Source organism: Saccopteryx bilineata, chromosome 2 (assembly GCF_036850765.1).
Source record: "Saccopteryx bilineata isolate mSacBil1 chromosome 2, mSacBil1_pri_phased_curated, whole genome shotgun sequence".
Lineage (NCBI taxonomy): Eukaryota > Metazoa > Chordata > Mammalia > Chiroptera > Emballonuridae > Saccopteryx > Saccopteryx bilineata.
The window spans coordinates 274,833,108-274,849,297 of record NC_089491.1 but is presented as its reverse complement, the minus strand read 5'-3'; the positions used below and the strand labels follow the sequence as shown (position 1 = coordinate 274,849,297).

At 52.3% G+C, this 16,190-nt stretch overlaps 1 protein-coding gene and 1 non-coding gene across 2 annotated transcripts in view; both read right to left on the bottom strand.

The window, feature by feature from the left end:
* TMEM132C (transmembrane protein 132C) overlaps positions 1 to 640 on the bottom strand; it is a 214,287-nt gene extending 213,647 nt beyond the window's left edge. The window contains exon 1 of the mRNA XM_066260826.1: positions 368 to 640. Within this exon, the coding sequence (XP_066116923.1) occupies positions 368 to 452 (85 nt within the window). The 5' untranslated portion in view covers positions 453 to 640. The remainder of the gene's footprint in view (positions 1 to 367) is intronic.
* Positions 641 to 7,262: 6,622 nt separating this feature from the next.
* Positions 7,263 to 7,396, bottom strand: LOC136327473 (small nucleolar RNA SNORA36 family). Its single transcript, XR_010729683.1, has one exon. It is a non-coding gene; the product is annotated as a small nucleolar RNA SNORA36 family (small nucleolar RNA).
* Positions 7,397 to 16,190: the final 8,794 nt, after the last annotated feature.

Below are 16,190 nucleotides of genomic sequence, written 5' to 3'. Positions count from 1 at the left end.
CAGTCCCTGCAGACCAGGCTGGGGCGCGGGCGCGGGCGGGGAGGCAGGGGCAAAGTAGCCAGGTCCCCGCGGCTGAGCCCACAGCTCCACAGCAGGACTGCGCTGGGCTCAGTCCTCGCTGAGCTGGGGTGAGGACAAACGCAGTGTTCCTCAGCCACGCCTCCTCGCTCCGGGAAGCTCCCGAATATACCGCAAATCCGAATTTGCCCCAAACCTACATCCACAGCGTACAGCTAAGAAACGGGTCGTCCGCGCCTGCCACAGGCGCTCCCGGTGGGGCCAGCGCCCTCACCAAGGTCCCCAGGACACCCCGCTTTTTGGGGACCCCCACCCGAGCTCCCGGGACCGGCGCCCGTTCCGGCCTTACCTTTACCCAGCAGCGCGCCCAGCACCAGGCTCAACGCCCCGCACAGTGGCGCCACCGGCCCGGGGGCCGCGCCGTCGGAGCGCATCCTGCGTCTCTCAGCTCAGGCCGCCCGCCGCCCGCCCGGGGCGCAGCGCCGGCCCGCCGTCCTCGCCGGCTGTCCCATGTCCCGGGGAGATTCCCAGCAGTGAGTCGAGCGGCGCGGCACGGCGCGGTTCGGGTGGCGGCGCCCCACCCTGCCGGGTGCACGCCGCGGCAGCTCCGGATCCCGCGGCAGCGCGCGCTCTGGCCGGGACAACTTTTCTCCAGCCGCCGCTGCAGCTGCAGGCTTCCCGCCCCGGGCCCGCCCCTAGCAGGGCCCGCCCCGGCCCGCCCCCAGTCGCCGCAGCCCCCGCCCCTGGCCCCGCCCCGGGACCAATTGCGGCTGCGGAGGAGAAAGTGCGCCCCCCGGCCGGGAGCGGCGGGGTGGACAGTCCCTCCCGGCTTGGGCGGTGGGCGTGCAGAAGGGAGGGCAGCGGGTTGCATCTGCCCGCCCCCCCATCCCTGGCTGTCCTGCTATTTGTAACCTCCCGCCTCCGTGTCCGGGAGACTTCTGCGCAGGTACCCAAGATGGAGCTGGACCCTTCCCCTCCCGCTCTCCGGTGGTTGCCGCGGCCCTCACGGGGGGGTCATCACTGCCAGAGCCTTAACTTCAGGTCGCCCCCTGCATTTTTTCCCCCTTTCTTTTTTGCCGTGAAAGGTGGGGATACGTGGAATTAAAAAGTCCCGTGCAGCTGGTACGGAAATATCTGCTGGGTGGGTGAAAGCCACGCGCAGAACAGTGCAAAGCAGGATCTGGGTTTTTAGAGAGGCGTGTGCCTGTCTGGGCGCATTTGGTTGCAGTGATCTCTCTGGGAAGGGGACTGGGGCGCCAGGGTGAAAGGATGGTCCCTTTGTCACTGTCCTTCGATGTTGCTGGAATGCCCCTGCATGTGTTTTTATTAACTGTCGGTGATGTTGGGGGGGGGTCCCCTCCCTAGCCTGACTTGCTCCTGCAATAGCCATTGCTCTGCGAATTCAGACAGGACAGACCTGCACTGGTCACTCCGCTTGGTGGCCTTTCTCTTTCCTCTCTGATGTTGCCAGCGCGCTCTCCCTCCTCGCGCGGTCCGGGTCCCAGCTACTCGCCCGGTTGCCCTGGCTTCGCAAGTCTGAACAATCCAGGGCAGGACCCGACTGCGCTGTGCCAGTGACTGCAGGGCGATCCCTCCAACAGCAGAAGCCTCGCCCTGGAAGCCCAGCCCTGGCCACCCCCCACCGAGCCGTGGTCTCCTCCACACCCCTCAGCCGAATGCGCCTGGCAGTGCCCTCTGCCTGGGGGGAGGGGGGGGGCTAGGGGACAGGGTCTAGGGGCCAGCTCTCACCAGGGCTAGCTCAGTGTACTCTCAGGAAAGAAGCGCAAGTGTGTGACGTGTCACCATCCTTCCTAGTCACAAGAGTCTGGAATGCGTTTCAAATAAAGGAAAAAACAAAACACAAAACTTGATTGAGAAGAAACAACAGTGAAGGAATCTGAGCAACTACAAATCCATTTCTCATGCTCCAATTCAGTTAAAGGGGGGCCCTGAGGTGGAGGGCCACGAAGGCTTTGAAGGCACCACTAGCAAGGACCCCTTCTCCCAGCTGGGTGGGGCTGGGACTCTGGAGGGGCGGGTTGAGAGGAATAGGGCTCACTGGTTTCCTCATCCCATTGAGCCTGTCTGATAGAGGGGAGCCGGAAGGCAGACACACCAATCAGCCGGGCCAGAGTGGGACCTGGGGGACAGGGTGGTGCCTGGGGAGGTGAGTTATGCCCACAGTGGCTCCTGCTCGTCAATTCAGTCAGGGAATGTAGACACAGCCTGGGAAGGCGGTCATAAAGTCTGCCGAGCTCCTAAAATGGAAGTCACATTCCCTTCCCATTTTTATTTGTTAGCCTGGAAGTCATTGGAGAGTAAATATTTTTCATTTAAATGTTTCTAACCTCGGTGGCGAGAAATACAACATATCTATGACGCATGACAGAGGGGGTGGGGCCCGCGTTAGCCTCTCTCTGTCCTGCCTGCTCAGAGGAACGAACAGATGCCCAAATCATGCCCTCCACTCCCCTGCTGCTCTCCTTTGTGGGTTCATAATCTGCTCCCTCTGTCTCCTCCCCGCCAAAAAAAAGTTTCTTGCCTTTGGAACAGAATATTATTGCTGTCTATACTGAAAAGCCACAGGCTGGTCCCAGACCATGACTCCACAGCTGAAATAATCCCCAAAGAGGGAAACTGAAGGAACCACATTGAGAGATATAACAATTATAATGAGAAAAAAAAAATCCCACGCACATAAAAGAAGAGGATGCAATCAAGTGAAAGCACCTTTTGGGGTCTGAAGGCATCTGTTGCCTTGGCTGTCCCCCGAGTCTCAGATGCTCTTTGAGCCTAGGGGGACTCCTTCCTGCTGCTTCCAAATGAGACAAAACAAGACCCAGGGAACTGGGGTGCTTTCTCTTCTGCAAATCCCACTTCAGGATTCCATTCAGCCCAGCACGTGACCCTCTGAAAAGAAAAAACAATTGAACAAATTTACACACCAAACCAAACAAATAAGAGAGATGATGTGGTCGATTTTTCTTTTTCTTTTTTTCTTGTGGGGTGGAGGGGAATCCACAAAAATAGAGGTGTGAATTTGGAGGTTCATGGGCCTAACCGTTTCCTGTATTTATTTATTTTTTCAAGGCCTGTATTATTTAACCCTGAAATCATTAATTCCTTAACTTAAATTGCCTCCAGATGCTCCCTCTGAATTTCATAACGGACATCAGAGGCCGCTAATCTCCTCAAAGTTTCTTGCCAAACTCCCTCGTGGGCTGCGGGCACATGGAGACAATTAGTGTGATTTATAGGAGGGGAGGGTTATTGGAAAGAGGAAACCTGCCGTTCCACATGTGCCCGGGGCTCTGGAGTCAAAGAGGCAAGCTTCAGATTTTCTTTCTGTGCACGCTCAGATGCCTCATTCTTAATATTGCTGAGCCCTCGAGCGAGGCCATTGGTGGATTTTAGCTCAGGAACTTCTCACGAGGTTGGCCTTTCGACAGGGGACCTACAGGTATATATTACTAAGAACATGGGGACCAAGGGCTACGTGTTGGCCTCATGAGGCAGCTATGGTCATGATGCAGACCTAATGTCAAGTTGTGACGATGATGCTTGCTATTAGAGATAAGAAAGGAGGCGGCGAGAGAGGGAGAGAGGGAGGAAAGAGGGGAGGAAGGAAGGAAGAGAGGGAGGATGACGGATGAAAGATGTGTTAACACTTTGTGCCAGCATTCATCTCATTTAATCCTCACCGAACATGAACAGGAGCACTGTTACTGTCCTTTGACATTTCATTTATTCATTCAACAAATACTTGTCTCTTGCTTATAATTTGTCAGGCCCAGTTATGGGTTCTAGCAGAGAACAAAACAGATGATGGGGCCTTGGCTGGTTGACTCAGTGGTAGAACGTCATTAGTCCAGCATGTGTATGTCCCAGGTTTAATTTCCAATCAGGGCACACAGGAAAAGCAACCATTTGCTTCTCTTCCCCTCCCCCTTTCCCCTCTCTCTCTCTCTCTGTCTCTCTCTTTCCTTCCTGCAGCCATTATTCAATTAGTTCAAGTGCATCAGCCCCAAGCACTGAGGATGGCTCCGTGAAACCTCTGCCTCAGGTGCTAAAAATAGCTTGATTGCAGAGCATCGGCCTTAGACAGAGGTTGCTGGGTGGGTCCCAGTTGGGACGCATGCAGGAGTCTGTCTCTCTGTCTCCCCACCTCTCACTTGGAAAAGAAGGAAATAATAAACAGAGGATGGCCCTAAACTCCTGGGTCTTATGTTCTAGGAGACAGATGAAAGCCATAAACAGCATGCATCCTTTCAGGTTGAAGATGAGAGTAAGAAGAAAGTCTGATTTAGGGGGCAGCTTTAGGGAAGGTGGAGGAAGTGAGTGGGTACGTTGGTGGATTTCTGGGAGAAGAGCTTTTCAGGCTGAGAACAGGGAAAGTGCAGAGGTCCAGAGGTGAAGGAGCAAAGATCTCCTTTTATTCCACCCCCTTCTTTCAGTATTACTCTTGCCTCCTGGAGAACACGGCTTGTAGGGGGCAGCAGAAGAAGTCTGAGGTCCAATTAAGAACCAGCTGAAGGCGTTCAGGAGTGCTGGTGTCCTGGACTCCCGAGGTAGGAGCAGCTCCTGATGTATTTATGTGCTTCCTGTCAACCTGCACTTCTCCTATCCTGCATCTCCTCCATGGGGGAGGATGTCTGACCTGTCCACCCCTGTGTGCTCAGCCCCTACAGGTGCGTGCACCATGAAGATAAATGCTTGGCTGGTGAACAACTGGCGTGAAACTATAGATTTACCACCCCCATTTTACTAATGAGGACACTGAGTCACACATCTTACCTTTAGCTCGTTTAACTGGTAACAGTGAATCATGATGATGATAGTAATGATGACAACAATGACAATATACCATTTATCAGGCACTCACCAATTGCCAAATAATCCTGTCAACAATGTTACTCTTGGGATTCCCATTTTACAGACAGAAAAACTAATGTCAGAGATGTTGAGTGGCTTGTCCAAGGTCACCAGCTAGAAAGTGATAAAACTGAGATTGAATCTGGGTCGTCTGTCCATCATTCGTTACTCTGACCTGTGTGTGCTCAGGTCGGCCCATTCCCTGCACCAGGTGTCTGGGGAATCTGTGAAGGCAGGTCTCGCACGCTGGATCTTTATGTTTTTAACAAATCCTGAAACATTATTCCCGTACAACTTTCTGTTAACCATGCAGACAAGCTCCCCAGTGCTGTGTGTCACTCTGGTGTCTCTGCCGGAATTCAGCCTCCGTGGAGATTAATTTCCCATGAAGGGAACATGGGCCCGGCTTCCCCAGGTGAGATGCAGGCTGCAGATGACTACTGGCCTGGACTGAGGCTCATGTGCCTACACTGAGCTACCCCATTCAATGTCCCACCTGGTACCTGCTGTGTTCCCAGATTCTCACCATTCTAGGAAAGATCCAGGCAATGGGTTTTCCACCATTGCTCCTCCGCTCAGCATTCAATGTCAGCACATGGTCCATTTAGTACATGGACTGAGCTATTATAAAAGTTTCAGATGAGGTTACAAATGGAAGTAATCACACTGACACCTCCTTAACTATATGTACTACATCACCACCATTATCCTCATTCTCCTCTTCCTCATCACCACCATCATCATCTTCATGATCACCACCACCACCTTCATCATCATCACCATCACCATCACCACCATCATCACCACCATCATCATAATCACCATCACCACCACTGTCATCACCATCATCATCACCATCACCACCGTCATCATCAACACCATCACCACCACCACCATCATCACCATCTCCATCACCACCACCATCATTATCATCATCACTGTCATCACCATCACCACCACCATCATCATCTCCATCACTACCACCATCATTATCATCATCACTGTCATCACCATCACCACCACCATCATCATCTCTACCATCAACACCATCATCACCATCACCACCATCACCATCACCATCATTATCATCATCACCATCACCACCGTCATCACCATCACCACCACCATCATCATCTCCACCATCAACACCATCACCACCATCACCATCTCCATCACCACCACCATTATCATCACCATCACCACTGTCATCACCATCACCACCACCATCATCATCATCTCCACCATCATCACCATCAACACCATCACCACCACCACCACCATCAACACCATCACCATCAACACCATCATCACCACTACCACCATCATCATCATCACCATCATCACCACCACCATCATCTTTCTCCTCATCATCATTATCTCTAATACTTACCAATCTTTTACTTTGTGCCAAGCACTATTTTAAGTATTTTAACAAATATTCACTCATGTAATCCTCTCAACTCTACAACATTCCTATCATTAACCCCATGTACAAAGAATCAATATAGAGTTTAGGTAACAACCTAATGTCCTTGAGCTGGAATTCAACCCCAATGACTCTGGCTAGAGAACCCCTGCTCTAAGTGAGCAATTCCGAGACCTCACTGTGCAGACACATCGCCTTGGGAACTTGCTTGCTGGTTGGTCCCAATTTAGTAGCTTAAGATAGGGAGCCCCTGTTTAGCATCTCTAACCAGCCTCAGGGCATCTATGGGCTGCCTCAGTGCACCCCCTTTTGAGCAACAATTCACTATCTCTTGACCCCGTCTGCTTTCTACATAATGAGACAATGCCTTATTATCCAAACTAGACATATATATATATCAGAAGATTTCACAGACTCTTCCCTGCTTCTCACCTCAAAGCAGTCATGAGCACCCATCATAGAACCACAAGCTTGCAGGGTTTGGGGTTCAGTCAGTTAGTAACAGTTATTTATTCTATAGCTCTCACTGAACCCGGGATTCAGAGGGGGTGCCCGGCTTTGGACAAGGTCACCTGGGTCCCTGAATGACCACTATGAGCAGAGTCCTCTGCCAACCAGCAATGACAAGATGAGGGCTTACTGTGTTTAGCCACTATCATCTGGAGTTGTTACCGCATCGCAACATAGCCCTGTCCTCCCCGAAACGTCGGGCATTCTCATCCATGGCGTGACTCGCCCACTCTGTGGTGCCCTGTTCCTTTGGATGATCAGGTCTTGTTGCAGGGATCAAACCCCTCCCATGTCATGTTTCTCTTTAATTCTACACGTGCTTGAGAGGTGGTGAGGGCGGGTGAGCCCTGGCTGGAGACCTATCCCTCAGAAAAAGTTAGAGGGGAGATAATATGCAAAAGAAAATGTGTCCTTTCCCTTGTCTTTTTCTCCCCATTTTTGTAGGCAGAGAGGTAAATGAATGGAGCAGTGTTTTCTACCCAGTCAACTCCCCTAGCCTGTATCTCTTGGTCCCAAAGTTTCATGAACAGAACAGGGAAGTGGCCCCAAACTGACCTCAACACTTTGAGAAAAGGCAGCAAGTGATCTTACATCAGAAAACAGGCCCAAGTCAGTGTTTCCAGAGCCCAGAGAAGATCAGAACAGTTTCGCCGCCTACCTACACGCCATCTGTCCCCACCAACCTTGCTCCCGTTCCCGGCACGGCTCTGATCATTCTCTCCAGAGACACTGTGTCCTTATGTGTCCTCTCCCTGAAGCTTCCTTCCGAGAACGCTGTCTCCTTTCCAATGCCCCTCCTTTCCCTGAGCAAGGATTTTCTTCCCGTGCCCACTTCCCCCAAACCCAGGACGGGGGCCAACCACATGCCTACCCCTAATAACGATGATAGTGGAAGGAATTATCAGGGATATTTTTGAGAGGAAGGAGGATGTTGGGTCGCAGCAGGCATCAGGGAAGGGCAGACATTAATAGGGACGATGGGAGAGAAATACTGGAGGGCAGAGTCTCTGTGGGAGAAAAACGGCAGAGAGCCACACACGGGACAGCCCAGACACAGGAACAGGGATTGTCTCCACTCCCCTCCCCCACTCCCCCTGCTGTCTCCAGTCTGTCCTCTTCAGCACTAGCCAGAAGAAACAGGGGAGACTGTGTACCGTCACGGGGTCATTGACGTGGGGCCACGGTGGACTCAGCCATTCTTCTGTGCGTGCTGTCCTCTCCATCTCAAAGCCTTTGCTTTCTGTTTCCTCCGTTTTATAGTCATTACTCATTCAGACCTAAACATTGAATTTTTAATAGGAAGCTGTTCCATGCTAACTCATCAGCCGCGGCGAGATGCAATGCAGCGTTGACGCTGTCGTGTTAATCTGCCCACCGCAACTGGCATCCCAGGCCGTGTGGTGCCGTGGCTTGTGAATCCCTACGGATTAGCCGGTGCCTGGGGATGGGGGGGGCGGGGACGGGACACCCAGGCCCTTGCCATGGAACCAGTTGTTTCCAACCATCTTTCTCAGACTCAGACAACTGGGGTAACTACAGGCACTCTGTAGCTAGACTACATTTTTCTTGACCACCCCCCCCCCTTAAAACTCTCTGATGCCCTGTTTTAAAAAAGATGGAGCTTCCAATGGAAAAACAAAAACATCAGGTTGTTTTGACACTTGAAACAATGCAATGCCAATCCCATTCATTTCTGTGGGAAGCTGCTCTGCTCCCTAACCCACGGCAGCCTGCAAAGAGTTGTAGAGTAAACAGTGTCCCCTGGTGGCCTCCCTGGCATTTCCTGCCGGCAGAGACGGGGCAAGAAACAGGCTCAGATCTCTGGGTTTCAGCACAGTGACAGACACATCTTGGGAGTGGATTAACTTCAGCTGCATGTCACACTAATGAAGGCATGTCTTTCTCCTCAGGAGGCGATAGGGGTCACTACAGGCCTCAAGGAAAAGTTGGGCTACTTTCTGGGGGATGGGGGGGGTGCCCAACTTGGATAGGATGCCAGTAGCTAGTGTCTCCTACTGGTCTTCATGGAGCTCAGGAGGCTGACATTTGAACTTTTTGGAGAGTTCAGAGACGAAAGCCCAGGTCAGGGGGGGGGGGGGCGGCTGGGAATGAGGCTGGTGGGAGGAAGGAGTGGAATGCTCCCCCCTTCCCCACCCTCCACCTGGCTCACCACGCCAAAGGTGTTGAGAATACATCCTTCAGGCTTCCCTTATATTGACGGATGGAGCTCAGATGCCGCTGTTGGTCAAGGCTCAATGAGGGAAGGAGAACCACCGGGAACAGGGGATGCGCTGAGGAATGAGACCTTATGTAACTGTGGGAAGACGCAGACAAATGGAACTCCAGAAGAGGGAGTCGGAGGACAAGCAAACATCACCAAGTGGCTTCCCTGGAGAAGTGCCAGCGTGGATTCAGGACCAGAAGAGCTTTCAACACATTGGAAGGGAACAAAAGGAGACTTGCAGGGGTCTCAGGGGAGGCAGGCGTGCCCAGGGCCCAGCGTAGGCTCCTGCCTGGGGGACAGTTCACAGAGCACATGACAGAGGGCAGCCTCTGTTGTGGCCGGGGACACGCACCTACTGCATCCGTCGTCACATGGGCAACAGCAACAAAGTCTGCACAAAATACAAAACAAGACAGAAAGCACAAACACACAAACCATCCAAACTTCCTGAGGCTCTGAAGAGTGAAGTGGGGAGGCTGCAGGTTTCTCAAAGGAGCTGACATTTGGGAGAAGACAAAGGAAGGAGAAAGTGTCCCTGTTTTTGTGGCTTTTCCCCTCCTCAGAACCCAGTCATGGTCACTGCTGCATGGGACAGCTGATATTCATATAGAAAACGAGGCTTTCTTGTCTGAAGAACCAGAGGACAGAGTTTGGAAGAATCGTAGCTGCTAAAAAGTCGTGGGGAGGAGCCCCAAAATGGACAGAACCATAAAGGAAGACCCCTCCCCCAATTCTGTGTATAAACTTGGCTCAAGATTTAGCAGGACCCATGGACTATGTACGATGAAGAACTGAGGATAAGAGAAGTAGTCTGATTTGATCTGCAGCCCAAGAAATGGATTTTGAATCCAACCAAGTTGACTGCCCACCCAAATCAAGAACTTAAAATTTTTCTCAGGAATGTAACAAAATCCAGAATGCCCCACAGTATAACATTCACAAGGTGCAGAGAATAATCCAAAGTTAGTTGACACTCAGAAACCAGGAACATGTGGGAGCAGAGCCTCAATCCCTACTTTTGGACCTCTTGACAGTCTCTCCTGGTGCTGACAGCTGTATCAGAAAACCATGTATGCCTGTGCAGGTGTTAGCACCCATCCTACGCCAGGTTCTGTTTTAAGCACTTTTGTGGACCAATGCACTAACTCCTCCTGAGTCCCCTGAAGTAGAGTCAGTCACTCTAGATAAGAATAAGGTTAATTCTTTACTGAACAAGAGGCAATATGTGTATATCAGGAATAGTCAACCTTTTTATACCTACTGCCCACTTTTGTATCTCTGTTAGTAGTAAAATTTTCTAACCGCCCACCGGTTCCACAGTAATGGTGATTTATAAAGTAAGGAAGTAACTTTACTCTATAAAATTTATAAAGCAGAGTTACAGCAAGTTAAAGCATATAATAATAATTACTTACCAAGTACTTTATGTCAGATTTTCACTAAGTTTGGCAGAATAAATCTTTATAAAACAACTTACTATAGTTAAATCTATCTTTTTATTTATACTTTGGTTGCTCCGCTACCGCCCACCATGAAAGCTAGAATGCCCACTAGTGGGCGGTAGGGACCAGGTTGACTACCACTGGTGTATATACATGTTAGTGTACCCATTTGGCAGAGAAGTGAATCGAAGCACAGGGAGATGTACAATGAGTCAGTCGCCCAGGGGCATGAGACTGACTTCAGATCTGAGTCCGGCTTGGTACCCTGTCAACACCTAAGGTCTCCATGTTCTTTCAGAGTCCACGGAATGGTGGCATGGGGTGCCAGCTGGGATGGTTTTTGGTTCAAGGACAGTAACCCAACCTAAAGCACATGATCAAAACAGAGACTTTATTTGGTTCTTGTCACTGAGTGGTCAAAAGGTTGGCTGCCCGTAAGTCTGGATAAATCCTGGGGCTCAAACAAAAGATAATGAGACTCTGTTTTTACCTCCTTTCACCTTTTTATTTATTTATTTGTTTGTTTGTTTGTTTTTGTCTTCCTATTGGCTTTACTGTCAGGTTCCATGTGGTGGCCATGAGGATTCCAGAGATGCACATCCTACCAGCTCTGGTCCTAATTAGAGAAAGAAGTTATCTTACTGAGTAACACGTCCCAGAGCTGCATTTCATTGGTTGTGGCTCTGGTCATGTGATTATTCCTGATCCAGTCACCATGGTCCGTCATGTGTGCTGAGGTCTGATTGGCCAGCTTGGGTCATGTACCCACCCATCAACCTGGGAAATGGACTTAACCCCCCATAAACCATAGGGGGGGCATAGGGAAGGAGGAGCAGTCCCCCCAAACAAAATTAGAGGTGCCACTTTCAGAAGGCAGATGCATACCCGGTGAGCTAACACCATCATCCAGAGACATGTTTTCCAACAGGCATGCCAATATTTTATTGTGCAAATTAAGCGCAGGCACAATGCTCAGTAAATTATGAATGACAAGCACTTGTGATTGTCACTTCGCCTATTAAGGAATCTTTTAGGTTTCAGACGCTGTGAAGGACGCAGCGGCAGAATAAGGTGCGTGCTTGCTGAGACAGGGCAGGGGGCAGTGTCGCATGGGCATGCTCATAGGGCCCACACGGCATTCATTCTTCCTATCTTTGTGGCCCAGTGGGAGTTTTCTCCTGGGCATTTGCAAAGCCTGGCCTTTTCCCAGGCCAACTCTCTCCACGGCCAGCACCCGAGAGACCTGGCCAAGAAAGGGTCCTGCAGGTGTCTTCTGTCACCTATAGCTGCGTGGTGACATTTATCACAGCACCAGGGTGAGGACGCTCTATTAATATATTGGGCAGCCTCCTGTAACCCACAGCACAGGATGGAAGCCTTCGCTCCAGCCTTCTTCTATTGCAAAAATAAATGGTCATTAATCATTCCTCCTCCTTTTGAATATGTCAGGGCCCTCGCTGGAAATTGGCAGAAACCCACCAAAATAGGAGGGGGATAAAAAGTTATCCTGGGCCACCAACTTCAGGAAGAGCAGGCAGACCCCAGCATTAGCCTCGGCTAGGAGTTGGGACTCGGACCAAAGAGGTTCCTGCTTTATTACACAAACAGACCCAAAGGTGAACACCGTTGCCCCTGTCGAAAGGGAGGGTCTTCCTGTGGAGCCAATGTGCTGAAGCCCACTTTATGAAATGAAAATCACATCAAGCTCCATTTTCCTGGGCAGGCTCGGGAGCGCAAGGGAATTGCATTACCTGTCTGATCTCGTCAGGCTCCTCGCTAGCAAATGGGGAGAACGAGATGATGCAATTTGCTCTGGGCACTCCTGCTCGGAATTCAGATGTGCCAAGTGGGGCAGAGGAGGAGGAGGAGGAGGAGGCGGCAGAGAGTGAGTCTCTGCTGTCGGTCTGGTCGCTGGAACCCATGAGGAGGAAAGGAGAAGCAGGTCTGGGTCACTGCTGTCATCACTGACTCCACTCTTGGTCAAGAACACCATCTGTGGCAAGCAGAGAGGGCCAGTCCTGGTGTATCAGAGAGGATTGAGTTTGGGGTACAGGGGGACTTCAGAGAAGACTCAGCTCACTGCAGCTGAAGTCCATAAGAGTTCGCTGGAAGCATGTTACAAGACCTTGAGAGGTAGGACCCAGGTTCTAATTTTCTGCCATCCTCATTCGCCTTGGGCTACATCATGGTTGCCAAATGGCTGCTGTGCCCCCAGCTATCCCATCTGTGTTCCAGGTAGGAGGAGGGAGAAAGAGCAGAAGGCCTTCTGGGGTAGGCAGCATTCTGAAATGGCATTCCCCTCCCCCAAGATTTCCGGTTCTAACCCCAGACACCATCGATATGATGAGAGAACTGCCCGTGATGCCCTGTCCAGGATACATGGAATTTTGTAGATATCAATAAGATGGCTACTCAGTTAAACTAAAAGAAAAGGGAGGCTGTGTTAGTAGGTCTTGCCGAATCCACTATGGACCGTCTCTAGGGGCTGAGAAGGAGTGAGCCCTGGATCCTGGACGACTGCCATTGAAGAGACAGAGACCTCAGTCCGACAACCACACTGAACTGAATGCCAGCAACCTGGAGGAGTTGGAAGCAGGTAATTCCCCAGAGCCTCCAGATACAGTCCAGCCTGGCCGGCACCCGGATTCCAGCCTTGGCGGATCCTCAGCCTTCAGGATAGAGCCCAGTTGAGCTGACCTGGCCACTGGACCTCCAGGAGCTGACCAGCAGAGGTTGTTGGGAGCTGCTATGTGTGGGATTTGTACAGCAGCCACAGAACAGGAAGGCACCTCCCGGTGAGGTCTACACTTGTATCTAAAAAGGGAGGCTCCCCTGCGGTAGATGCTGAACTAGACGCTGGGTCACCGGCTCATAAAGGTATACCTCCAAGGGACGAGGCCACCATGAGGTCCCAGCAGGCTGACTTTATTAGGCAATGCAAATTGTGGGGCGGGAGTAAAGGGAAGGGAGGGAAGCAGGAGGGCAGAGGATCTTTGCCAATCACCCAGCAGGTCCAATGATGGCACCTCCTGGGTGTGGCTTCAGAGAGGTGTGGGAAGGATGGGGGTCCCAGAGCAGTTCTTGGTGAGAGAGAAAGGAAGAACTTACTCCTGGCTTTCACCTTCAGTAGTCAAAGGGTCACCTCATACGTGTGAACCCCCTGCACTTCTGGATTGGGGACCCGTGGGTGCTCAGTGAACCTCACCTCTGCACCATCTCACATACCAAGCCAACAGAGGCTTGGGGGGCTCAGGGTGTGAAGAGAAAGCTCACCCCCTGACCAAGGTGAGAACTCCACGCGCCATGAAAGAGCAGCGTGTCGTGGAGACTGTCTGGATGGTGATGGCCTCTGAGCAGCCTCTCTATGAACTGGAAGGTTTTGGCGGCCGGAGGACCAAGATATCATGGTCATGTAACGTTCAGGATGAGCCCAGGATGGAAGTTCCCTTGCTGATGACAACGGCCACCTCCTCATCCGCAGTGGCCTCTCTCTGCTGTCCCTACCTGCCCTCCAGGTGCCTGCTGTTTCAGATTCCACCCAGGAAGCGCCCAGGGCTGCCACCCAACACAGTGGCTCTGAGAAGATCAGACCACCTTCTGTGCGTGACCAGGTAGACACTCTCCTCTTTAAAAGCAACCACTGACTCACCTCTAAACAGCTTCTTTCCTCAGACACCTCCAAGCGCCATCTGCAGCAGCTTCAAGGACAAGATTCACCTGCAGCAAGGGCCTGGTCGAGGGGCAGACAAATTCCCAGGAGTGGGGTTTGGGGCAATGGCTAGGATCCCGGGAGAGCACCCTTCCTCTGCTGCCCAGAGTGACTGTCCTTCCGTTCCTGTGCTGCCAATCCTGCAACGTGAAGAGGGCAGGCCGTGTTGACACTGACAGGTGATGATAAATAGATTCCGCATGATCGCTGGGGGAACGTTCCCGCCATGGTGCCATTTGGAGCTGCCTTTATGTGGAAACAGCCATGGGACGTCCGGAAGAGTGTTGTTTCGCTCCCGCCTTGTCCACGCCTCCCCGGCCCCTCTCCAATCCTCACCCACCCTTATGAATGAAGAAGAATATTCGTGTCCATCCGCGGTGAAGGAAAACGATGAACAGAATGGGGGTTGGGTGGGGATGGAGGAAAGTGGAGGACCATGAAGACCCACCCCGGCCAAGACCGCCTGGGGCTTGAGTGCCATCGCAGCCCGAGGCTTGCTGTAAAGCTTTTAGGCAGGTTTCTTTCTCTTTTCCGGGCCTCGGTTTTCCACTCTGTAAAATGGGGTGGTCGTAATGCTGCTCTCCTAAGCTTGTGGGGAGGATCCACTGACTTAGAAAAAGGCAGTACCTGGTGGACACTGGCCAGAGATCACCATGAGACTGCATGCAGCAGCAGGAAGAATGGGAAAGGGGAGGAGAGGGGCCGTGGGCGGGGGAGAGGGGTCTGGGGGATGATTCAGGAGGAGGCCGGGTCCTCAGGAGCTGCTGCTTGCTTGTCCCCTAGGGCTCCCCAGTGGTTTGCATTTGGGTCAGAAAAGCCTATCAGCCCTACCACCCGGTCAGCAAGACACCTTATCCTCCGCGAAGTTCACGTATTTCTGAATCCCGAGCAGCTGGGATGCTCACCCTTTCCCCTGGTCATTTGTCTCCCTTGCAGAGAGCTGGGGACAGCCAGGAAGAGGCAGTGCTGCCCAGCAATTGGGAGGGTGAACTTGGCCACCGTGCCACCTGGCACCAAACCCTGGAGCCTGCTGCTCTCCCGTGGGACCTTCCTAAGTCACCCGCCTTCTCTGTATGTCAGGCTCCCCAACCGCCAAGTGCGGATTATAGCGGCTCTGATTCCCTGTGGTTGTAAGGAATGAACGACTTCAGACTTCATCCGCCGCTCCTGGGAGCATTATTTGCAGGGAACACGCTGGGGTCGGCGCCCCCTAGAGGACACTGCGAAGACCGAGCTCAGCACCCTGGTCCCTGGGGGAGAAGAGCATGTGGTCTCCCCACCCGGGGCTTGTGGAGCAGTGACTGGCTTTGCCCAAACCGCCACGCCTGAACTCTTCCGCACAAGTCACTCAGGGAAACCAGCCCGCATCCATGCATGCCAGGTGACGCTATTGAGTTAATGTTAGTATCTCAGGGACGTCCAAAACTGGCCCCACGAATCTCCTTCCCCTGGGCATTCATCCGTCCTTGTGCCTCAGGTTCCCTGCGGGAGGGAGAGTTAGTTCTTCGGTTTCAAGTGAATCAGTGAAATGACAGTGATTCAGTTAACGGGGGAAACCCCAGTGACACCTTGGACCGTCTGGGAGGGCCAGAGATCCAGCCTCCGGGGTCTAAGGAGGGGCCCAGATTCTAAGATGTGGAAGCTCCCCAAGTCATTCGAAGGTGCAGCCAGGGTGTGAATGAAGCTTGACCTTGAGGAAACAGGACGAGACCCATCTGGGCTGATGGAGGAAGCAGGAGGAGCTTCAGCAGGAATGGGGCTCAGTGAGGCCAGGCAGGGCAGGGTGAGCACAGCGAGGCGTGGGGGTCTGGGTGCGGAGGCCGCCAGCTGGAGCTCGGGGCCATTCAGTTCCTGCCATCTGCAGGAGAAGTGGTGGGCGGGCGGCCCGTCACTGATCAGAGGTCTGAGAGAAAGAACTAAATAGTTGGACCAGACCAGCTTGGTGGCCTCTACCTCTCTAGCCCCACCTGACACGCCCTCTGCCTCCTC